Source organism: Homarus americanus, unplaced genomic scaffold (assembly GCF_018991925.1).
Source record: "Homarus americanus isolate GMGI-L3 unplaced genomic scaffold, GMGI_Hamer_2.0 scaffold56009, whole genome shotgun sequence".
NCBI classification, from domain to species: Eukaryota; Metazoa; Arthropoda; class Malacostraca; order Decapoda; family Nephropidae; genus Homarus; species Homarus americanus.
The window spans coordinates 3523896-3549566 of NW_024739542.1; the positions used below are offsets into that span (position 1 = coordinate 3523896).

General features: G+C 40.8%; 1 protein-coding gene across 14 annotated transcripts in view; it reads left to right on the forward strand.

The window, feature by feature from the left end:
* The first annotated feature begins 1243 nt into the window (after positions 1–1243).
* LOC121874870 (kielin/chordin-like protein) overlaps positions 1244–25671 on the forward strand; it is an 87061-nt gene continuing 62633 nt past the window's right edge. For 9 of the 14 annotated variants that reach the window (XM_042379168.1, XM_042379170.1, XM_042379172.1 and 6 more), the window contains exons 1-5: positions 1245–1431; positions 16256–16390; positions 16576–16692; positions 17267–17374; positions 19360–19476. In XM_042379168.1, the coding sequence (XP_042235102.1) occupies positions 1380–1431; positions 16256–16390; positions 16576–16692; positions 17267–17374; positions 19360–19476 (529 nt within the window). In that variant the 5' untranslated portion in view covers positions 1245–1379. Of the gene's footprint in view, positions 1432–16255; positions 16391–16575; positions 16693–17266; positions 17375–19359; positions 19477–25671 lie in introns of all 14 variants that reach the window. The other 5 variants (XM_042379176.1, XM_042379177.1, XM_042379178.1 and 2 more) reach the window with 4 other exon arrangements.

Consider the following 25671-nt stretch of genomic DNA (forward strand, 5'->3'; position numbering starts at 1 on the left):
ACTGAGACGGGCCCTATCACCCAAGGGGCAAGCAGGCGGCCAGGCACTCAGCACTACCCCACGCCATGAGATCACTGGTAGCAGGGTTGTAATTGTCCACCCTAACCCAGTACAGTATCTCTCTTAAAAGATATCTATTGACCAGGTATTAATATTTTTTTTTATGCTGTACCATTAGGAACTTATATTTTATAATGTCACGCTGATAGAAATTACTATTGCGATAATTACATATTTTGCCGTGTGGGTTCTTTTGTTTCACCCCAACACCGCCATTACTGCACCGCTTCCACCCACTTATCAAATTACTGTACATCAACTCTATCGGCCCTGTCCGATACTCACTGGGGAAAAAAAAAAAGCCCGCATGTCGGAAAAACTCCAGAAATTGAAGACTGTAAAATGTCTCTCATTTGTCTCCCCCTCCCCTTCCTCACTACCTCACTATCTCCTATCCACCCTGTCTCTCGCTCCCTCACTGTCTCCCATCCACGCGGTAATAATAGACTTAGGTGATAATGGGAAGAAATTGGTTCTGGTGACCTTCGCCTGTTGTCTGCTGAAGAATTTGATGAGTATTGCTACGTATTGGTTTATTGTGAAACACGTCTTGTGAAGTGGTAATGTTAATGATGTCTCTTGATTAATTCTTCGCTGAGACTATATTAGACAAGTGCGCTTGATGACCTGAACGTGACTAATTTACTGTAGTAAAGATACTTGCTCATAGTTTCATCCTGCCTGGGATCGAACCCGGGTCCGTCCGCTTGTGAAGCAAATGTGTGTGTATTCTGTATACCTGCACTGTCTATGTTCATTGTATACCTGTTTGTTTACATGTTAATTATTGTGAATTTGTATGACAATTTTACAGAATGTATATCTATCTATCTCTATGGTGGATGGTAACTAAACGACCGTGGGGTTTCCCTCAGTATTTCCCACAACCTAGGCACGCCGCGACACCCTTCCTCTCAATGCCTCTGGATTGGTGTTGATATTGTGACGTCACAAGTGGGGCTGTCCTTTAGTTGGCTGTTCATTAGGAGTTTGGAATACCGTTGGAAAACCACTATTTAAAGGGTTATGGCCAGAATTTATGTCTCCCTTAATTTTATCAGAATAAGTGCTTACATTGACACGTTGACGCCATGAACTTACTTCTAAATGTGGATGTAGGAAGATTTATATTGAGGATGGTGGCGAGAACTGGTAACTGAAACACGCCTGATAAACGGAGGGCAGACTGCCTGGTTGAGAGGTGTTCACTGGCAGACGTGTTCTCGCTACAGGAAGGTGACGTTGTGTGTTTCACTTTCCCCTGTGTACCTTGACGCCCAATCACTTACCAAGGGTTTCGAGTAAGGCTGAAGGACAACATGAAGGTGATGCTGGTGTTGGCGGCGGTGCTCGCTTCCTGCCTTGCCATCCGTGAGTACTTCATCCCAGATTAAAAAAAAATTCTTAATGGATAGTATAATGAATCAAGTTGTGTCGCCTCACTGTCGGGGAAACAATAGGATACGTGGATATATTATTTTGTATAAAATTGGATTGTGTTGGAAGTTCGTTTGATATTGATGTACCATAAAAAGTTCATCTCTGGCTATCCTTGTCGACTTGACTAACTGTTTACTTCTTTGCATACCTACACTGTGTATGTGTATTGTTTGTTTACCTATATTATATGCACTGTGTGCCCACACTGTGCATTTTATACTCTTTATATTAACATTATATGACTACACTATGCTTACGTTGTAAACATGGACTGTCTGTACATTGTAGACTTGCTCTGTCTGTGTACATTGTTGTATACCTGCACTGTCTGTGTACATCACCACCAGCTCGCAATAAATCCCCCAACTCTCTTACAAGAATCTTAACCAGTGTGATGTGTGATGATAGGCCTAAACAGCAGACGATTACAAAGCCCAACCCTGGTTCAACCTATGAGTCACTCGGTCTAAACGGTAGACGGCTGGGTTGACAGTGTTCCATAGTCTGGCTGTGTTGTACGCAGCTCCCGGATCACCCTCCTGTGAAAGTCTTGTGTACAATCAGACAAAAGTCGTGTCGCGGTTTTGTCCAAAGATTAAATATAACTCGTGAAACTTTATGAGAGCCCCCTACCACAAGGCAGAGCGCACCAAAAGTTTAGCCCTTCGGCATAATTATGTGTTTCACCAAATTTCAGTGTGTGTGCGTTTTAATGGATTTTTTGTTCAGACAAAAAAGAATGCGTGTGAGCGGCTTATATTCCTCAATGGGATTAATTTCAGGTTATGTCTGTGTAAATTGGGGCGTAACAGGGATGAATCGTCCTCCCACTGGCGTAGTGTCTGAGATAGGATTTATGGTGAGTGTTTGTATTATCAATCCTTAAAGACTGATACATCGAGCTGACACCCAGTGACCAGTAGACTGAAATGGTGGCGAGTGTGGGACGCACACACACACTGTGTATGTATGGCAGAAACAAACTGGAGACGAGTGAGAGAGGAAGAGTGAGTGACAGGGAGCATACTAGTGGGTGTGTAATGTAAGGCGGGCGGGTGGATGGGAAGGGCCCACCCCTAGGATAGGTCAGCCGAGAGGGCCTGGACCACTGCCATGACCTTGGGGGACAACCAGTTCCCGCAGGGGCCGTAACCCGATGCTCATTCGGGGAAACTTCTTTCCTTTTACGTTTCAGTGTCATTTTGCGTCTCACTCCCGTGGAACCAAGACTGTGTACATGTTGATGTTAATGGTCTGATTTCAGATTTGCCCCACGAGGGGACTACTTTATTGGGCACTCCCTTGCATCCTGTGCAAGGTGAAGTGCAGAAGCGTTTATAGGGAAGCATGCGAAGTTCATGCTTACTTTCGTGACTCACACATTAAGTCCGTAAGTGCCTGAAGCGTGGCAGGTCCCTAATAATGTCAAGTACCAGGCCAGTCTCTAGAAGGAGGGATATTTGTTCAGAGAGGGTGGAGGTGGTCAGAGGGCAAGGAGGATGATGAGAGTCGGGTTGGCCACAAAGTTTACAAATAGTGCGGCCAGGTTCAGGGTTGCCATGGTACCTGTACTTTAGGTGCAGTCTCATGTACACAATCTATTGGAGCTGAGTCATAGATTGATATGCTTTGTAGTGGCAATTGTCATCACCGGTTAAAGCGTCATTGTTAGGGCCGGATTCAGGAGTGGGCAAAGTGGGCAGCTGCCCAGGGGCCTCCACAATCTGGGGGCCTCCAAATATTATAATTTTATTTATTTGTTTATTCATTTGGATTATTTTTATTTTCATTCTTTAAAATTCATGTTTATCTATTCCATCACGTAAAACTATGTTCAGCAAGAAGCGAGATAGAAATTAGGCTAGCTACTCCTTGATATTCATGAATAATGCAAAGAATCATCTCTGTAATAGCTAATAATATATTCTTTTCTGTGAAGTCTCTTGAAAATTTTTGACATCTGCGGTAGTAACTATATCGGCTGGTCGACTTGAAACCACATGAATGACTCCAGTCATGTCTCACTTTTGTGTGTGTGTGTGTGTTGGGAATTTGTACACTATCAATAAATATACAGTTAATTAAAATTTCTCAATGTTCTAATTTCCTCAATATAACTGCATATGGCTTCAAAATTCTCCAAAGAAGTGTTCAAGTTTCAAAATTTTCCCGGGGGGCTTACAGCGCCCCCCGGAACTCCCAGATGTTTAGGCTCGCTTCACTCGCCACCCCACCCTCTTGGGTAGTTATAATGAGGGGAGCCTCCACAAAGAGGCTGCCCATGGGCCTCCACAGGTCTAAATCCGGCACTGGACATAGTGGCGTAGTGTGGCACTTCCCCAATGTTTCAGGTGTGTCCAGTGTTCGTCGAATGCTTCTCGTTGTGCGGCGTGTATGAGAGATTTGAGATGGTTGAAGGAGATGGCGAGGGTGCCTTTAGTGTCCTCTTCTTGTGTCGCTTCTTTGCCAAGCCGATCTACAGTATCACAGGCAGTTTATTCCAAATAAACTTGACACGGATGTCATCAGTTTGTTTTAGCCCAGCGACGGCGGCAAGGGTGTGTTGAGGGGGAGGGGGTAATTTGAGCCTCGCTGGCGCAGCAGTGTTGTTACTGATGATAGGGAGGTTGAGGCTTTTAGGGCGGGCATAGGTCGCGAGGATGGCTATGCCCTCAGTGTTAGTGGAGGAGGCCCAGTCGTGGACCCTGGTTTTCCTGCCGGCCTGGCGCTCAGGGATCCACACGGCTGCACCAGCACCGCCCATTGTGGTAACAGGCCCATCACAGTAGAAAGTGAGGAGGGTGGGAGGTTGAATTGAATTGAATTGAAACATTTTATTTAGCCAGAAAAATAGATACAGAGTGGATAATAATAACAATATTAACATGCCTGAGCCAGTTGAGAACCTGAGCTCTCTTTGAGGCACCTGACATATACTATACATTTATCTCAATGAAGTATTATGTAACATTTAGTATCATCTGGAATAGTACAATAGCATGGTAGTAATAAGTACATCTCATAATGTTACCACGGTTATCATATATATATATATATATATATATATATATATATATATATATATATATATATATATATATATATATATATATATATATATATATATATATATATATAAATATATATATTTTACAGTGGAATTGAAATACATAAGTAAAATGGGGGAGCAGTACAACCTGGGCTGTACAGTAATAAGGTTGAAAAAGAGGACAGAGCTTTCAGGATTATGTCTAGTTGGCAATTATGTTTATTGCAATGGTAATTACTTATTTATTTACATGATAATTTCCCATAAAACGGTTTTGATGGTACAATAAAAGCAGGTACTGTTACAAGAAATATTGATACTTCGACAATAGATATTTTTTTAGAGATGATTTAAAGGAAGGGAGCGTAGTCTTTGCTCGGATGTGTGGGGGTAAGTTATTCCACACCTTCACACCGTGATATTTTATGGAGGTCTGGGACTGAGAGGAGCGCATGGGGGTGGTCTAAGTAGCTCTGGGTGCCTTAAGTTGTATCTCTGATTATTCCGGAACTGTAAATAATTATTGTAGTGCACAAGTGATTGATAGATTTGTAAACAAAGAGGGCACAGCAGTAAGTGTTAATATCCTCGAATTTTAAAAATTTCAATATAGCAAATTTTTCGTTTGTGTGATCTGGTTTTTTTTTCAAGTAGGTCATTGTCCGTACAACTCTCTTTTGTGCAGTAACCAGAGATTGTGTCTTTGAAGGGCCAGAGGCCCCCCATAGTGTGTGACAGTGTATCAGGTGTTGGTAAACAAGATCATGATCGATTTCTTTCATTGCTACGAGAGTGAGTGACTGTCGAGTGTGATACATGATACCACACTGTTTATTGATTTTACTGTGAATGGCTTCTCCATTTAAGTTTCTCATCAACAATAACTCCGAGGAATTTAGTATTTTGTTCGCGTTTGAGGACTATATTACCAAGGTACAGGGGGTTCAAGTCTGAAGGTAAGTTTTTTCTTCTGTGAAAGATCGTGTCATGGGTTTTCTCAAGGTTTAAGGTCAGTTTATTACGTATTACCCAGGTCCCAACTTTAGTTAATTCAGTGTTCATAGTTCTCATCAAGGAATGGAGGTCTGAGTTGCTGGCATAGAGATTACTATCGTCTGCAAATAAGTTGTATTTTATGAGTGAACTGGCGTGGACTATGTCGTTTATGTACAACAAAATCAGTACTGGACCGAGAATGGAACCTTGGGACTCCATACAAGATTGGCGAGGAGTCAGATTGGTGGTTGTGAGAGGCTTTTTCTTTTTTACTTTTATCCTCTTCACCACTGAACGGCTTGTTAGCCGCTTGGGCAGTCGGCCACGTCTCTGTTACGCATTGTTGGCAAGTACTGGGCATGAACTGGCTCCTGAATATATCATACCTGCTCCAGTGTTGGTCAAATCTGGCCTTGAAAGAGCTCGCACTCGGTGCCGTCATAACTCTGGCAGGTTATTCCAAGAGTTCACAACTCTCCCTCCGAAAATATTTGCCTTCACTGTTTTCTGGATTTGTGGCTTCTTCAACCATGAGTTGTGACCCCTTGTGGGGCTGACGTCCTCCAGCTCCAGGTGTGTACAGGTACAATCAAAGACAAAAGTCGTGTCGCGGTTTTGTCCGAAGATTAAATATAACTCGTGAAACATTATGAGAGCCTCCTACCACAAGGCAGAGCGCACCAAAAGTTTAGACCTTCGGCATATGTTTCCACCAAATTTTGCACTTCTGTCTTTCATTGTACATTCGACCGAGTAAGTGCCCTCTGAGATGTTTATACACTTCGATTAGGTCTCCCCTTGCCCGTCTGTAGTATAAGCTAGGTAGTTGCAGGTGTTCTAATTTCTCTGGGTAGCTGAGGTTCCGTAGAGCAGGCACCAGTCTGGTGGCCCTCCTTTGGACATTTTCAATCAATTGACAGTCTCTAGCATACCTCGGGGACCAGACGGGGAAGCACCTCACTCTTGAAGATCGTGACGAGCGACGAACCATCCAGATATTTAAACGACCTTCTTATAAGACCTACTAGTTTCGTTGCCTGTTTCACCTTCTTCTCACAATGGCCGACATGCACACCCAGGTCCTTTTCACATTCGGTCTCTATTATTTCAGTCTCCTCGTTCTGTGTGGACGACAACGTCAACACTAGGGGAAGTCCACGGCGGTAAAGGCTGATGGATGTATAGTACCGGGGGAGAGGTCGAGGTGGTGCCGAGGTGATAACGCAGGATGACAGCAACAGTGTGGCCAGTCTAGTGTAGAGAAGGGTGTTGGGGCCAGGCCGGCGTAGGTGGGGGTTTCTCTATTTTTGTTTCTCGCGCTGGGAGGCAACTGCAGGTATAAGGACGTAGTTACTGTAACGAGGCCACAGAGGGTACCAATTGATGCCTTGTAATTCTCATCAACTTTTTATGTATTTTGTGAAGATGTTCTGTTGGTAATGTAAGGAAACTTGATCTGCTGGTCATGAAACACTATTAGCTTGGTTCCTTGCGTCAGACTATGATAAAGCTAGATTGATGTGTGGTTTATCCAACTAGGCTTGGTTTATTATGGTAGATAATACTAATGACCTGGTTTATTTGGTTTATTTTTAAAGTTATTGTAAAAAAAGGGGGTAACAAGAACTTAAAATATCATGGTTTAAAATATGAACATGGTAAAGTCGAATGCACCCCAATTACTTACGATAAAACAAATGAACATCATATTAAAGTACATAATGACATTGTATTTAAGATAATAACTTTTCATTATTAGACATGATTTGTTTATATACAGGCTGATTGTTTTATATACAGGTTGATTGTTTTATACAGTATACCCAGTTGGGAGAGTTCCTGGCCATAGGACCAAAAAGTTACAACAAAGAGATGTGAGGTTACAGTGTTGTCATATAGTATTGGTAGTATTTTTGTATTATTTACAGGAGTTAAGTTTTTGTTGATCTGTGAACAAAGAGATGAGAAAAATTTATTACTCACAAACTTAATTGTAGCGTTGACATGCATATCAATAATCTGCGCCAGCAGTGCCGGATTTAGACCTGTGGAGGCCCATGGGCAGCCTCTTTGTGGAGGCTCCCCTCATTATAACTACCCAAGAGGGTGGGGTGGCGAGTGAAGCGAGCCTAAACATCTGGGAGTTTCGGGGGGCGCTGTAAGCCCCCCGGGAAAATTTTGAAATTTGAGCACTTCTTTGGAGAATTTTGAAGCCATATGCAGTTATATTGAGGTAATTAGAACATTGGGAAATTTTTAATTAACTGTATATTTATTGATAGTGTACAAATTCCCAACACACACACAAAAGTGAGACATGACTGGAGTCATTCGTGTGGTTTGAAGTCGACCAGCCCTGATATAGCTACTACCGCACATGTCAAAAATTTTCAAGAGACTTCACAAAAAAGAATATATTATTAGTTATTAGTTAAATATATTATTAGCAACACAAACAATAGCATTCATTAAAAATATACGGTTCATAGGAAAACCAGGTATTCATTTTGAATTTCAAGGAGTAGCTAGCCTAATTTCTACCACGCTTTTTGCTGATCATAGTTTTACGTAATGGGATAGATAAACATGAATTTTAAAGAATGAAAATAAATATAATCCAAATGAATAAACAAATAAATAAAATATTGTAATATGTGGAGGCCCCAAGATTGTGGAGGCCCCTGGGCAGCTGCCCACTTTGCCCACTCCTGAATCCGGCCCTGTGCGCCAGTGTCTCAAGGTTACAAGGCGGTGTGATGTGAACTGATCGATCGACTGTGACAATAATCTCTTCGTTTTGAAGATGTTTGAGTGTGTGTGTGTGTGTGTGTGTGTGTGTTTCGTGTACTACCACAGTGATGCCAGCAGCACAACACTTACACGAGTCAACCTTCCTTCTGAGCCTTCACCCACACCCCTCCCTCCCTCCTTGGTTTCCTACTGACTGTGCCACACCTCTACTTCTTGGTGCGCCACAGCTTGTGTTCAGGGTCAGGGTTGTCACAGGTTTATAAGTTCAATTAATCTTGAAAATGGAAATATGAAGTAATACCGAGCGATGCCCACTTAAGCTATGGCATGAAACCTCTAACATTGTTTACTTAATGATCACCCGCTAGAGGTGGCCATGCCGAGAGGAGGAGGCCTGTGTAAGATCCCTCCATTGTTCTTGATAGTCTTAACTAGGGCTATTTTGAAGGCCAGAACTGTTCTCGATTCCACAGCTTGATCTAGTTGACCGTTCCATCGATCTACCCTCCTCTGTGAGAGCAAGTATTTCCTTATATTCATTCTGCATGAAGTTATATCCCTTCGTGTTAGTGGTGTGTGACATCACGAAAAAGAGGCCCGGGTTCAACTTTTTCTTCCCTTCAAGATTTTAAATTTCTTTGAGATCTGCCCTATTGTGTTTTGTCTGAAAAGTTGTTAGTCCTAAGGCCCTCAGTTTACTTGGATAGTCAAGATGACATAGTTCCGGAATCATCTTAGTCGCTCTGTGTTGCTCCTTTTCTAGGGAAGTTATGTCTTCCTGGGAGTAGGATGTCCATGCCTGTATACAGTAATCCAGACTGGGACGTACTTGAGATTTATGAAGTTTAAGGAGCATTTTGATATCTTTGTATTCGAAAGTACGCTTCATAATTTCCAAACCTCTGTTTGCTTTATTCACCGTTGCTCCCACTTTCTGCATCGCCTTCAGTGACTGATCTATTACAACACCTAGATTTTTTTCCTTATCAATAGCGTCCAGGAAAGTGTTATTAACAGAATAGTTGTATATGGAGCTGTTGTATCCTACGTGCAGTCTTACATTTAGTATGTACACGAGCATTTGCCAGTCTCGAAGTCCTTTGCGTAGCTTGTGCAGGTCTTTCTGCATGGTTGCGACATCGTCTTGACATGCTACCATTCCAAATATCCTCATGTCGCCCGTGAACTTGACAATGTTGCTCAATATATTTTCATCTATGTTGTTTATGTAGATCACAAACAGGATGGGTCCAGGAATAGTTCATTGTACTACTCCACTGAGAACTGTTTTTTATTCTTAAAATACCCCGTTTATTTTTATTCCTGGTTGTCTGCCTTCGAGCCAGTTGGCAATCCACTTCATAATTTTGCTTGTGATGCCATGTGCCTTGATATTAGAGGCCAGCTTTGCATGTGGGACTACGTCAAACAGTTAAGTTTGTTGGGCAAGATATTTTCGCCATGAAACCGCGTTGTTGTGATGCGTTAATAAGACTGCTCGGTCAGGTGTTGGATGATGGCGTCCCTCAGAATTTTTTCTTAAGAGTTTACATATGGGATGTTAAGTTGATCGGGGTGTCGTTTACTGATGCACATCCTCTACTTTCCATGTATACTGGGGTGACGTTGGCTGATTTCCAGTCCCTAAGCATTTTACCTTGATCCAGGTATTTCATGAACAGGAGTCTTGAAGTATAAATCTCGTTTGCCACCTCCTTGGTCTGTGCTCCATCTACTCCTGGGACTTTTAATTATTTCAAGCTAGTTATTTTCTTTTTGATAATGTCTGAAATTGTTATCTCAATTTATTTTCCACCCGTGAGGTATACTGTACATCCTCTTAGGTTAGCTTAGGTTATCCGTTGTCTCTTGTGGGAATACAATACTGATGCCAAGTATTCATTTATGGTATCATCTGTCTGTCATCCTCCAGGGCCACATTGTGTTCCTCCTATGATGGGCCGACAGTGGCCTTCGCTTTCATTGTTCTCCTGGCATACAAATAAAAAGACAAGGTATCTTTCTTAATGGTATGTGCCAAATTCATCTTGAAATGCTGTTTGGTTGATTTAATTTGCTGATTGACCACATATAGGATTCCCTCTCTTCCTTATTTCCCGGGGTATACATTCCTCTACGGTTATGTCAAGGATTATACTTTCTCTCAGATTTCGATAATTAGGGGCGTTTCTTCATATCCAGTAATTAAAAATAATGAACAAAGTTCATTAGGCTTTTGATTCACATTCCTACAGTTATTGTGTAACTGGTCACAGTCATGAGTTCATTGTGTAGGTGTACAGTTTTTTCCGAGTGGTGCATACCTGACTGTACCACATTGGTGACGACGAATAGAAAACGAAACAGGCTGGTAGAGAGGCGAAGCGGATACTAACCCAGAGTAGTACTGTGGTCTCACGAACATTACACACTTTGGGAAATATGTGGTATACCCTTCGAGTGATAAGGAAACGTGTCCTGTTTTTATTGTAGGAGAGAACAACGTACAGTACAGGGGTTCCAGTCCTAATAGACCCCAGTCCTGACAGACCCCAGTCCTAATAGACGGACCCCAGTCCTGATGGACCCCAGTCCTGACAGACCCCAGTCCTGATGGACCCCAGTCCTGATAGACCCCAGTCCTGATAGACCCCAGTCCTAAGAGACCCCAGTCCTAAGAGACCTCAGTCCTAAGAGACCCAAAGTCCTAATAGACCCAATCTTGATAGACCCCAGTCCTAATAGACCCCAGTCCTAATGGACCCCAGTCCTGATAGACCCCAGTCCTGATAGACCCCAGTCCTAAGAGACCTCAGTCCTAAGAGACCTCAGTCCTAATAGACCCAAAGTCCTAATAGACCCCAGTCCTAATAGACCCCAGTCCCGATAGACCCCAATCATAACAGACCCTAGTCCTAATAGACTAATAGACCCTAGTCCTGATAGACCCCAGTCATAACAAAACGGTGTACACTGTTTGTGGCATAACATGTGGGACGGTGTACATTGAACGGACTGTGGGGTACGGGTTGTTTGGGGTTCACACTCAGGATGGGATGGAGAAAGGAAACTCACAATATGCTCTCTGTATACATGTTGTATTGGATGTACAATGCAGCTTGGTGCTGGGAAGGCAGCATGGTTACAAGCGTTGAGTAGAGAGAGCTGGTTGGTGAGGGTGCTCAGAGGAGGACAAGTTTGTGGGTCGCCATGCTCGCCGGCGGGAGCGAGGGCCGCTAGGCAGGAGGAGGAGGAGGAGGAGGTGTTGCTTGCTGGTTGGTGCAGGTAGAAAAGAGAGCGGTCACCACGAGGTCAGGTCTTTTATAGCAGAGGTAGGCGTGGCTTAATAGTTGACCTCCGTCATGTAAGGCGGCGCTGGTTGACCTGGACCACGAGGCATACACTGGGGAATTCGCGTGGTCGGCTACTCAGCGACAAACAGCGTTTGTAGGGGAGGTATCCACTACAGGACCATCTCTGGAAAGCTTATTTATGGTGCCTGGCCTTAAAAATCTGGATCATGCTGAAGCATGGTTAAAACTGTTTACTTGAAAATTTCTCTCATTCTATTTCATGTTTTGTTGAAATATATACTGACTTTTTTCGTTGAGACGTAGTGGAGCTAATGATCAGCCCGTGACGATGTACGTAGTGGAGTTGATGCTGTGTTATGTGGACGTTTGTGACTGTTAACAAGATCTGGTCTGATATTTATGTTATGAGTGAGTGTGTTAAAACTCAAGCCAGGTTAATCTTTAATGTGTATATAAGGTAGTTTAGAAGTAGTATCGCAAGTGTAAATTTTAAAATGTATTGATAGTGGCTAAAAAGAAGAAAAAATCCCTAAGACCATAATTATGTTTTATGGAGGTGTTGAACAATTTCAGGAACGTATTACAAGAAATATGTTAAGACTGGTAATATACAGTATCGATCTAGCGAGACTGAATTGTTAAATCACTTATTTTGTGAGTTAAAGACACATTGTATAGTGTGTGTATAATATTCATGTGATATCTATCACTGCCTCGGGAATTTTGTGGATACCACGATTGACAATGTTTGTTTCATCAATATGAAAGTTTATCCTGTTCTTGAGACTTGGCGCACTGTCTGCTCACACAACATACATTAGACAACCCAGGTGGGCGTGATGTGACATGCGACCACACATGGGTGATCAGCGGAGTCATGCATGTGGGTTTTACAAACTGCGAGAGCTCGTAGGGTTTACACGCAGTTAGGCAACCAATACGTACATTTTTGTTCTCTTCTGTGACTCGGGAAAAAAATATTTTAATATGGTAATAGGTATCAACAAAGAGGACTTAGTTCATTAAATATTGTCCTAATATTAATAAGCATTGCATTATGTTTGATACTTTAACAATACAGAAGGTTACGAGTGATCATGGTGAGGTCAGAAAACGGACAGCGCCAGACGTTTACCGTACAGTGAGACAGTTGTTTGTCTCCTAAATGCATGATAGGTGGTATCTTAAATGATTCCGCTCATATATCGACAAACTAAGTACAGAGAGCATAATAAAGCCAACACAGGCACTGAGAAACATCCAGAGCGCAGGAATTGGTATCTGTAAGTTAGTCTTGGCATTTGTTCGAGGTAAGAATTAATTAACCTCTCAAAACACGTTACGATTTTGAAGTAAATACTGGAGGCAGAGACACGATACATGACGTCATCGTTGGTCTTATGTTAGACGGGTTGTGAGACTGAGCAGGGATGTTTTTTAACCACTTTGTGAGTGTATGATATTGTGGTTTGCAATATGGGTGAGGTGAATGGTGGATTTCCCAGTCCAAGGCTGGCCAAGTAAGCGGAACACCAAGCTTCCGTGTTCACCATGCTCCAGATCAGTTGCTCCTGGCAGCTTTGGTGTATAATAAATGTGCATATTATTCACACCCCCCCCCCCCTTTCTTCATTTTAAGCTCAACAAATTGGGAAGCAGCGTGACTTTTGGCCTCCTTCACACAAGCTTTTGTTTTTGTCGCGCATGAAAAAAAACCCCACGTGTGAGAGGTATAACAACCTATACATGTTGGTTACTCGCCACAGCTTGGGGTAATGGTGCCGAGTGTAGCTTAGGCACTAAGTCCAACATGGATGCTAAAGTAGCTTCAATGTTTTAAGAGTCGAGGCAAAATTTTGATTAAAGTTACAGTAAGTTAGGTTAAGGGTTAAGGTTAACTTAGGGTAGCTGAGTTTAAGGTTAGGTTAGATTAGCCGAGGCTATGGTTAGGATCACTAAGTTTAAGGTTAGGTTAACTAAGGTTAGATTAGATTACTTATGATTGGACTAGGTTACCTATGGTTAGGTTACCTATGGTTAGGTTACCTATGGTTAGGTTACCTATGGTTAGGCTAGGTTACCTATGGTTAGGTTACCTATGGTTAGGTTAGGTTACCTATGGTTAGGCTAGGTTAGCAAAGGTTAGGCTAGGTTACCTATGGTTAGGCTAGGTTACCTATGGTTAGGCTAGGCTAGGTTAGGCTAGGCTAGGCTTAGCAAAGGTTAGGCTAAGGTTAGAAAAGGTTAGGTTAGGCTAGGCTAAGCTAGGCTAGGCTAGGTTAGCAAAGGTTTGGCTAGGTTAGGTTAGGCTAGGCTAAGGTTAGAAAAAAAGCTAGGTTAGGGCTAGGCAAATAGTCAAAGGTCACCATGGTTAGGCCTAGGTTACCACGGTTGGCCAGGGGTTGTAGGTTAGGTTACCTATGGTTAGGTAGGTTACCTGCGGTTAGGGTAGGTTACCAATGGTTAGGCTAGGTTAGGCCTATGGTTAGGCCAGGTTACCTATGGTTAGGCTAGGTACCTATGGTTAGGGTAGGGTTACCAGGTTACCTATGGTTAGGCTAGGCTTACCTAGGTTAGGTTAGCTAGGTTACTAGGTTACCTATGGTTAGGCTAGGTTACCTGGTTAGGCTAGGTTACCTATGGTTAGGCTAGGTTACCAATGGTTAGGCTAGGTTACCAATGGTTAGGCTAGGTTACCTATGGTTAGGCTAGGTTACCAATGGTTAGGCTAGGTTACCAATGGTTAGGCTAGGTTACCAATGGTTAGGCTAGGTTACCAATGGTTAGGCTAGGTTACCAATGGTTAGGCTAGGTTACCAATGGTTAGGCTAGGTTGCCAATGGTTAGGCTAGGTTACCTATGGTTAGGTTAGGTTACCTATGGTTAGGCTAGGTTATCAAAGGTTCAGATTTTCACCCACAAAGTATATTACAATTGGGACCATGCCTTAGAAAAGAACGAAGGCAAAATCAATATCTCTTATTCAGGCAATGGCTGTAAGGGGGGAGTGAAAACAGGGCATACAGAGAGACCAAAGTGTATGTACGGTGGTGAATGAGATGCAGCTGGGAAGCACAAACACCACATAAAATCAATTGTAGAAGTTATTAAATTTTTTTGTGTAAATGAACTGCCTTTGCATGGAGACAGTAGCAGTGGAGCAGAATGTCTTGACATAAACTGAGCCATGTGGTCTGTTCCCGAAGTTGTTCCACTGTCCAAGGATGAAAAACTTCGTGATATATTTCAAACGATTCCAAAGAATACATCCTACACCTCTGTTCAAATTTAAAATGAAACCATTCAGATCACTTAGGACATTGTCATAAAGAATGTAACAAGTGACATCAGAGAAGTAGACATACCTTTCTTCACTATCATTGGAGATGGAACATATCCAGTTGTCCGTTGTGTAAAGAATACAAAAGTACATGAAATTTTAGTAGGTATGCCAACAACAGATGATTTGGATGCAGCCAATATCTCTCCTGTAATATTGCAAACTTTGAAGGACTGTGGTCTGGATTCCAATACTGTAACATATTCTCACAATGCTATGATGGTGCATCTGTTATGTCAGGAAGACATGGAGGTGTTCAGAAGAAAATACAAGAACAACTTCAGAGAGAAATACCGTATATGCACTGCTTTAACTATCAGTTACATTTGCTTGTAGTTCATGCCAATGGAATGCAAGATATTGAAATGTTTTTCACAACTTGCAACAACCTCTATAACTTCATACATCGTCCAAATTTGTACAGAATCTATGATGAAACTAAGCTGAAGTGCCTGGCCAGTGTGTCAGCAATTATAGCTAATCATGACAAGCTGGTGGATGTACTTGAAACTTGTAAGGAAAATGGGTGTGATGCAGCAGTGTGCACCAACGCAACAGGGTTATTAAAACAAATAAAATGCAGACAATTCATGTTCATTGCATACAGTACTGTGTGGAGAAAATCCTGTTAACTCTTTTACCTGCAGACAAACTTTTACAAGCACGTGACTGTGATTTTATGATGGGCTTTTGCCTTGAATCTGTTATCAGCAGTTTGAAAGACCTTCCAGAATATAATCGGGAAAAGCTCAGGTGTAAACGTAAACTGTCCCAACATTTGGCAACCAGTCTGGTGCCTGCACTACGGCACCTCAGCAACCCCGAGAGATTGGAGTGCCTGAACTTGCCGAGCTTATAATACAAATGGCCAAGGGGCGACCTAATTGAGGTGCATAAGCTTGGTATTTGAGCATTACTGGTACACCCATATATTGCACAAATAACCATAATTGTTGATACACTGGTCCCGGGAGCAGATGCGGGGGCACGCACGGAACTCACCAGATGACCTTGTTTACAACAGTGACGTCAGAGAGTTGTGCTTTGTGGGTAAAACAAGTGTGTGTGGCGAGCTACCCTTAATAGTATATGATCCTTGCTTTATTGTACCTCCTGTTGGTATATTGCTAAAAGTGTGACATCAGTTGTTGGTGATGCTCTGGTCCATAACTAAACACTATGTTTTTAGATCACCATAATGAATTATTTTATATTATTATAGTGTGTTTAAGTGTATCACTATTTAAGTGTCTGTACAACTGTCACTGAACATTGTCTTGATTCAGTATGCAATTTGACCAACAGCACTAGAAGACCCTGTGGCAGGCCTTAGTGAGGGTGCAAATTGTGTCCCTGGGTCACGCTGGAAAAATGACTGCAACTGGTGTAGTTGTACTGAAACTGGCATTGGCATGTGTACTTTGATGGCCTGTGTGCCAGGTATGTTGTTGCCCTTTTTTTCTAATGTTCCACAAATTACTCTCTATATATATATAAAGGGTTTAAATTAATATTCCTGAAAATCTACACATTGTTTATGGATGTGCACATATATACTTTGATACTCAAACAATGTAATTATCTAAAGGTGGATAGAATTATAAAATGATTTCAATTATGAACAGAATTTAATGTTGAACCTGAGGAGCTTGTATGTGAAGGTGACGCCAGATGGAAGTTTGATCATTGTAACTGGTGCAGTTGTGTCAATGGCACTGGTGTTTGTTCCAAGAAAATCTGTGGTAAGATCATTGATATATTTTGTCTTTGTTTTATTAAATTACTTTATTCCAGCTTTGTGTATATTGACAGCAACATAATAGGAAAAAGGACCGTAGCCAAAATTTTTTTTATAAGTTTTCATCTTAAATTATCACTTTGCGCATTTTGTCCTCTACTGTACACTCTATACTCTATCATTCTATCATAATTTAAAAGAGGGAGTTTATAATGATGCACCGGTGAGAACGACGAACACTATAACTATAGGTAATCATTAAAGTACGCTTCATGATCGTATTTATGAAAAAAAATTCAAATTTGCTCTCTTGGAGAAAATTGAAGGTTTAAAATGAGGTAACTGAATTAGCTGGGTATAATGAAACAGAGTTTGCCAGAACCTAATTAGGCTTCATTCATCTTATAACTGTCCTACAGCAGTACAATAGTATCTGAAACATAAGATTGTGTTGTATAGTATTTTACTGTTTATCTGCTTAAATGAACCTTCAGGGTCCTTGACAGTTATATGGCATGTTGTTGTCATTATTTCATGTACTGTATGTCTATTGTTCTGAACTTTTCCTTTCATCACAGAACAAGAGTGCAAGGGCGACCCTAATACTAGCCGTTGGAGGGTGGAATGCAACTGGTGTCGATGCATAAGTGGATATGGAGTTTGCACCCGCAAGGGATGCCCAAAAGGTATGTTGAAAAAAAAAAGGTTTATACTTTACTTCAATTTCTAACCTCTTTTTTTACATTTACACATACTGTACTGTACCATATATGAAATGAAATAATTTCTTGAGGCATTAGATTATAAGACTATAGTATGTACCATTCCACTCCCTGCCTTCATTTTTTTTTTATGGGGATTAGCCCACCTGGGCACAAGTCACTGACCCACATCAGGGCCTGGGGGGGGGGGCAAAAATATAATAATAATACCTATAATAATAATAATATCTCCGTTAGCTGGAATCTCTCAAACCCGGGACTCTAAGCAGTAACCATTTTTGAACTCTTACAGTGCTATACCCTGTACTTACAACATTTATTTTTAAACCCACAAATACCTGATACAAATGAAGATTTACAGAAAACTCTCTTTTCACATTTGTGTCTGTTAATATCACTGGCAGCATTGTAGCCAGGTTAGACTTGTCACTATAACAACCAGGCTACTGGTTGTTATAGTTATTTTTTATTTCTTATTTTTTGGTATATTTTTACTTTTATCCTCTTCGCCACTGATCGGCTTGTTAGCCGCTTGGGCGATCGGTCACGTCTCTGATTACTTTTCCTTTTCATTTATCTTTTTCACCAAAAGATCGGCTCGCTAGCCGCCCGGGCGATCGGTCACGTCTCTGTCACGCACTGTTGGCAAATACTGGGCATACACCGGCTCCTGAATGTACCTGAACCCGCTCCAGTGTTGGTCAAGTCTTGTCTGGAAAGAGCTCACACTCAGTGCCGTCACAACACTCTCTGGCAGATTGTTCCAAGAGTTTATACCGTAACCCTCAATCCGAAAAAGTTTGCCCTTACGACCTTCTTATAATACCCAATAATTTATTTGCCAGATTTACCTTCTTCTCGCAATGGCCCGAGAACTTCAGCTCATTGTCAACATACACACCTAGGTCCTTCTCACATACAGTCTCGACTCGTGCAGTTTCTTCATTCCGTTGGGAGATATGATACGCCTCCTTACCTTTGGTACGCCCCAGGTGCAGCCTCTTACACTTCGTGACATTGAATCTCAGCAGCCATTCCTTCGACCTTTCCTGGAGCCCACAGAGGTCCTTCTGCAGCTCTTCACAGTCAGCTTGGTTCTTAATTTCCCGAAATAACTTGGCATCATCGGCAAACATTTGTATGGAGGAGTGTACAACGTCAGGCATGTCATTTATGAAACAAACAAACAACAGCGGACCCAATACACTGCCCTGTGGTACCCCGCTTGTGACAGGTACGGATGACGATTTCGTGCCATTAATCACCACACACTGCTTGTGGTCATGTAGAAAGTCTTCTATCCATGCTAGGACATTTCCTCGAATTCCGTACCCTTCCAGTTTGATTTTCAGCCTTTCATGGGGTACGCTGTCGAAAGCCTTGGCAAAATCTAGGTAAATATTGTTGATATTACCACCCTGTTCCAGAATATGGGTCCAAATATCCAATACCTTGAGCAATTGTGTTAAGCAGGAGCGCCCCGGCATAAAACCGTGTTGGCAATCCTTTACAAGATTGTTTCGTATTAGATGTTTCATTGCGGCATCTCTGATAATACTCTCAAGTACTTTACATATTATGCTGGTCAGGCTCACCGGTCCATAGTTGTTCGTGGAGTGCCGCTCGCCCTTCTTGAAGATAGGACTCGCATATGCGTAACTTTCTTCATTTAATTTTACTCACTTACATGCACACACCATCCTACATACATATTGTAAAAAATGGAAAAGAAATAATTGTCCTTAGGGCAAACACTTAGAGGGAATATACATTTCTTTGCACACAAGATCATAATATTAGTGATGCAGAGATGGATTAGCTTCACTCCAACTTTTTAATTTTCCCATTGACAAAACCATTTTACCTTCTGACATAAGGCTAAATTGCACCAAACTTTTTTTGTTGCTTTCAGATCTGCTTTCCACTATGATAAATGTTTTTTTTTTCAGTTATTATGGACCGACTAGATAATACAAATGAGTGTGAAGGAACACCAGAGTGGAAGAAGGACTGCAACACCTGCAATTGTGTTAGTGGCAGAGCAGTGTGCACTACCAAGTATTGTGGTTAGTAGTGAGAGTTTTAGCTGCATGTAGTATTGGCCTGTCATGTGTACTGATTACATTTCTCTATGTAAAGTGTGTAAAACTGTTCTCCTGGGGTCCGAGAATAAAGAAATACTCTGAGTTCAATTTTTTTCACCCACTAATTAATTTAAACCTTCTTTTTTATAGCTTTGTGTGTGTGTACATTCTATTGTCTTGATATACAGTATAAATTATTATGCTTGAATTAATTATGCCTTGTACAGGATAATTTGTACATTAATTAGTGTTTGGCGATTCTCCTGGAAGAAGTGCATGTTTGTTTTTAACGTAAGATACTTCCTCTACAACTCCTCCCTCCCGGCCTGTCCTGACAGCTTTATAAGCTTTAACAGCAAGTCACAGTCCTATAGGGTCAGTGTAAATAGTTTCCATGTAGGTACTTTCCCTGTAAGCCAAGGTCAAAATAATGCTTTGAACTCTTAGTCATTTAGGCAACCTCAGCTATACTGAGTTGAAACCCTAAGGAAGGTTCACATACATTCATAATCCTCTTACAGCCATCAAGGTGAATCCATGTTTTTAATCCTCAAAATTTTGATGCCACATTCCAGCCATTTGGACTTCCTCTGTGCATCCCTCTGCTGGTAGATGAACAGGGAGGATAATTGTTATTTTGTGCCGTAATTAGTTTGATTTTAGTATCAGGAATCTGTAAATCATTGGAAATAATCAATTATACCAAGGATTTTCAGATTAAATTTTTTTTAAATCTCTTTAGCAGACCTAGCCTAGGTCATTCAGTTGACATCATACTTGTGCTGCCCACATTACTCTTTCATCACTCAGAAGAACTGTGGGTTCTAATTACATCAATTTATGTTTCATGTTCCTTACATTAAATTTTTTATGTATATGGGAGCAGATTGGGGAATCCTTACCTGCTGTTTAAGGTTAAAAAGACCATATGTAAAACTAAAAACCTCATTTAGCACTCCCTATGCTGGGTATTGTTTTTATACCATGTGGTGGCAACACTCCTCTGTTACGTTGACAAAGTCTTGGGACAAACATCAGAGTTGTATAAAGTAGCGGACTTTGTTACTTAAGTTAAAGTATTGTTTTATTGGCAAAATGTTACTCAAGTAGAAGTAAAAATGTATCTCATTCATAAAGTTCTCAAGTTCTGAAAGTAAAAGGTAACAACAAAATTATTAATAATCTCAAATATGAAAACCAATCCACAGTAAATTATGAAAGCAGCAAATTAACTAAAGTTGAAAATAAAAGACACAGCACTACACATGTTTATTTGCAAATCTTTCCATTGAGATTAATCAATAACTGATTCTCAAAATTATGGCTGTCCAATTGGGATCTTTTAGGCCCAAATATAAGCTGAGCATGACCAAATAGATGATCACAAGCAGCAGATGCAGGTAGTGTGGTGTTAAACTTGGGATATAAGTCACATGATGTTGGGAAAGATCTCAGTAGCTCTATTCCATCCCCTGGGCATGCCAAGTAGCTATCAAGCTCCTTCATTTGTGGAGTTTGTGGATGATTGTTGCCTCTGTAGCATCAAGCAAGAAAATGGCGGAAAGGGCAGCTTAGACGTGTTTGTAGCTTGGGTACATAAATGAAGCAACATGAAACACATGTAATTGGTTCAGATATGGAGAAGTGGTGTTGATTAGGTAGCTTCCAAGTTTATCCTGTGTCCTGTGATTGGATACTTTAATCTCTTTTGTTTGGGACATGTAATGAGTAACGATTTAAATGTTTTTTCATTTGTATTGGAGTTAAAGTATCAGAAAACCATACTTAAGTAAAAGTACTGAAAAATTGAAGTGCTTTTTAAAAAGTAAATACCCCAAAAATGTAACTTGAGTACAGTACTCAAGTAAATGTACTTAGGTAGTTACTTTACAGCTCTGACAAATACTGATAAAATGAAATGACACAAAAATCAATCAATGACCACACACATCCATTTTTCTTGCCGTCTCCTTAACCAATATCTATTAATGTTTTTGAAAGTTTGTATGATTGGATATGTAGTTGATGCCATACTGGTGGCCAGTATTCTCTTATCTTTTCTGTGGATGGGATATGCTTTGTTCTCCATACTCATGGCATCATTAGACACTTCTCTTAGTGAAAATGAGTTTGAAAATTATCAGAAAGTGAAGATAATATTTCAGATGATTCCTTAGTGGAATATGACCAAGTTTTCTTAAAAGACTTCAGATCAAGTTAGCTATCTTTTATGGATTAGGAATAAGAAGATAGAATAATACAGTACAGTACTGCATTTTGTTTCCCTTTACAATTTAAGAGAAAAGAAGGAACATTTAGGCTATCTGAGTGCTTGGTGGACTGACAGTGTATGTGTCATAAAAGTATGCAACTGACATTGTTTATGGCAACCACTCACTGGACATATGTAATAACAATGCTTGGTGAGTATTTATAACAAATACTATAGATTAACTACCGTGGTGAAATAATGAAACTAGCAATGAAATATGAAGTTGAACACATCATGCACTTGGCAGTCCCACCGCTTGCTGCAGCAGATAATGGAACTACGTCACATTACGGAACTTCCAATGCTTTGTCACATACACAATGTAAACCCAGAGTTGTAAAATAACAAAATAAATTTACTTGAGTACTGTACTCCAGTAAAAAAATTTGGTATTTACATATTAAAAAGTTCTGTACTCGGAATTTTCAGTTGTTTTACCTTAGTATGGTTTTCTAATACTTTTACTTCAATACAATTGAAAAAAAAACTTTTTTGGGGGGGGGGGAAGGTGGGGGGGGTAGGCTCGCACAGTCAGTTTTCTCCCCTTCTTCCTCACTCAAGCATGGCTAATTGTGATAGGGAAATGAATTTGATACAATGATCCTTAAAAAATTCTTTGTGACATTTCCAATAATTATTTAAACAACCTTTTTTATATAAACTATTCAGGATTATTTTAGTTTGAAAATGGCATTTCTAACTTAATTAGAACTGATTTTATGGACTACGGTATAAACATTCTTAGGTTTTTTTATATAAGAATAGTCCTCATCATTGTATCATGTCAAAATATTTTGTTTAAAAGATATTATATTAAAACAATCGTGTGCATTGAACCCTCACTTTACGCAGTTAATTCAACCCACGGCGGCCCGCGTAAAGTGAACAACATAACATATGGGATTAATTGAAATAGAGACCGTGCCGACCCTCAAACTCCACTTTTTCAGACACAATACCTACGTTGTAGTAAAAATAACTTCTTAATTTTATGATGGTATGCACACACAATTAATAATTAAGAGAAATATAAATAATATTAGGTTTTTTAACACTTACATTAGTAGAAAAGATGGCTGGGCACACGGGGATGGGGGGTTGGTTCCGAGGCAGAGGGCAGATTATTGGCCCTCACCTGTATCACTCGTATCAATTGTATCACTATCCACCACAGAGGCTTGCAGGGCCTCTTTGTCAAACCCCTCAAAGTCCATATAAGTCCATATCCTCACTATCATTATCACTATCACTGACTTGGGCCGGCTGTGGTGGGTGGCGGGTGAAGAACTCGGTAATGTTTTGATGGCTGGGCGACCTTGTGCGCACCCTGCTCGCGCCGCTCTCCGCGTAAAGGAGTACATGCACCGCGGAAAGTGAGCATTCCGGTTTCGGCAGGGTACCGCGTAAACGTGGAAACGCATAATGTGGGACCGCGTAAACGTGGAAACGCGTAAAGCAGGACCGCGTAAAGCGAGGGTTGACTGTAAATAATTTATTCTGGAACATTATGGTCCTAATTTCATCTATTTAACACAACTGGAATAGATGCTGTGACTGAAAGTTTATACACATTTTCACAACCTTTAAATATTTTTGCTCTTGACCATGGCCTAAATGTGATGGGAGAGTGTTTGTACCATGTGTAGTTTAGATGTTTAGACTCTTGAAAAACTTTCCCTACCAGCGGTCAATATTCAGGGGATATAGAATTGTCTGTCTGTCCGAGATGTGTAGTTTATTTTCCCGTCCCACCCCCAAATTTCCCCAGTACTGCAGGTAAATGACCACTATACGATGGGGTTAGGGACCTCAAAAAGTCATCAATACAGGTATCCCTCAAAATATAAATACGTTAGGTTCCAAAAAACAATTCATTAGGTGAATTTACGTACCACAAATAGATAAACAGGTGGCAAATAGGGTTCCATTCCCAGTGACAAAAATGTCCCAATATCATGCCCCCAAAACACAGACTCGGTCCACAATCAAGAGAAACACCGACCTAAATAAATAGTACACAACTACTACAATTTACCATCTGACACATGAAAAAAATAAAAACCTATAAATTACTGTTTATCTTTGGTGCATTTACCTTATAGGGTGGGCTGAGTAAGGGCCCTATTCAGCGAGATAAGGAGGGTTGTCCTCATCACTACTGTCCAACTACTTGTTTAATTTCCTCAGCATGCTTGTACTGTAAATTGTGGCCATAGTAAAGTAGCCACACCAAGATCTTTCCCAATCTTGTTAGGGCCATCACTGTGTTCGTGACACTTAATTACCTCCAGCTTTGTGTCAAAAAGTCGCAGCCTTCCGTGGTTTCTTCAGTGTAGTATGGGTAGCCGAAGATTCAACAGAATGCCTGGATGCCATTATGGAAGTTGTAAAGAAAGGATGGCACGAATAATAATAATAAAAAAAAATAATACTGTAATAATCTAATAATAGTGATAATAATAATAATAAGTGGTCTTTAGTTTCTCAAAAGGCTTGAAAATGAAAAGAAACAATGTACAGTACAATAAAGGATCACAAAAAGTGACAGTTCAACTTCGATTATTCATATACCCTTAAGTGGAATTAGTAGGTTGATCAAATGCTTAGGGTAACCAAACATTAGTGTCTTGAGAGTCATTAGACAGAGTTTGAATTCTGTTCTCACTTTTACTAGAAGCCAGTTTAATTCGATAAAAAATGGGGGAGTGAGAGTCCTCGGAGAACAAAATTAAGCCTGGCAACCCTGTTCAACACAAAATAATTTTTACAATTTGGGTAAAAATTTGGGATGAAAATAAAAAAAAAATTTACACTTGGGTTCATTCACGCCTATGTGGCATTTTGAGTAAAGTAAATTAAACGTTTGCCTCACGGTCAGATATGCCATTGTGGCGTATAGTTCATTTTCTCTAAAAGTTCCTGGTCGAATACTTCAAGTCTTAACGCCATTTTCTTCATTCCACTCTCCTGCATGGAACCAAATTTTAAGGCCAAGTTGGCAACCCGGATATGTGGGGTAGATCACGCAGCCTCCAGACAAAGACAACAGTTATGAGTCTGGCCAAGTGGACGTTATCCCCAAATGTTTATCAGTTACAACCTCGATATTAATTCTTATGAAGTGATAAAGTGATGTGTATTGAAATATTTATAAAGAAAGAGTCAGTAGCGCACCCATAAATTCTGTAAGGGGGGAGCCTGAAGGAGCAACAATAAGGACAATGCGGGAGACACGAAAATAACATGTAACAGCAGCACCATTGTGGTAAGGAAATCTACGTGACGTCATTTCAGAGGCCTGCCTTGGCAACTTGGGCGCGCGTGGGAGCTTTAAATTGGCAATTACGAGCGAATTGAGGTTTATTTCCTTTATTTTCAGACCAAATAGGACCTATTAGGCAGAAAAATATTCACTTTTGCCTGACCACGGGGTGACATGTAGGATTCCAGCATCTGACCACAGACGGTTAAGGAACTGTGGGCTTAAGGGGGGAGGGCTCGGGCCCCATGGGCCCATCCCTTGGGTGCGCTAGTGGAAAGAGTGAAATATATGTGGAATTTATGAGAAATTGGTGAAATGGCTACTCACAATACAGTCGCACAAAAGCATGTCGTACTATATAGGCCTAGCTCTGAAAAACAATAAGTAATGGTGAAATGTAGTGCTGTAGATGCATGCATATGGTGAATTATAATGAATATTTTGTGCTTATTTGATATGTATTCATAAGGCCATCACTATTGTCGTGCATATGCCAAAGCCTACCTCGTCTTGGGTGCTAAGTGGAAATATTATTGCCCAAATTTCAAATTTTGTCACAGAAACTTCAAACTGGTCTGTTTCTCTTCCTCAGTATGTGCACAGTAATAATCCATCATAAAAAATACTTTAGAAATATTTTGAC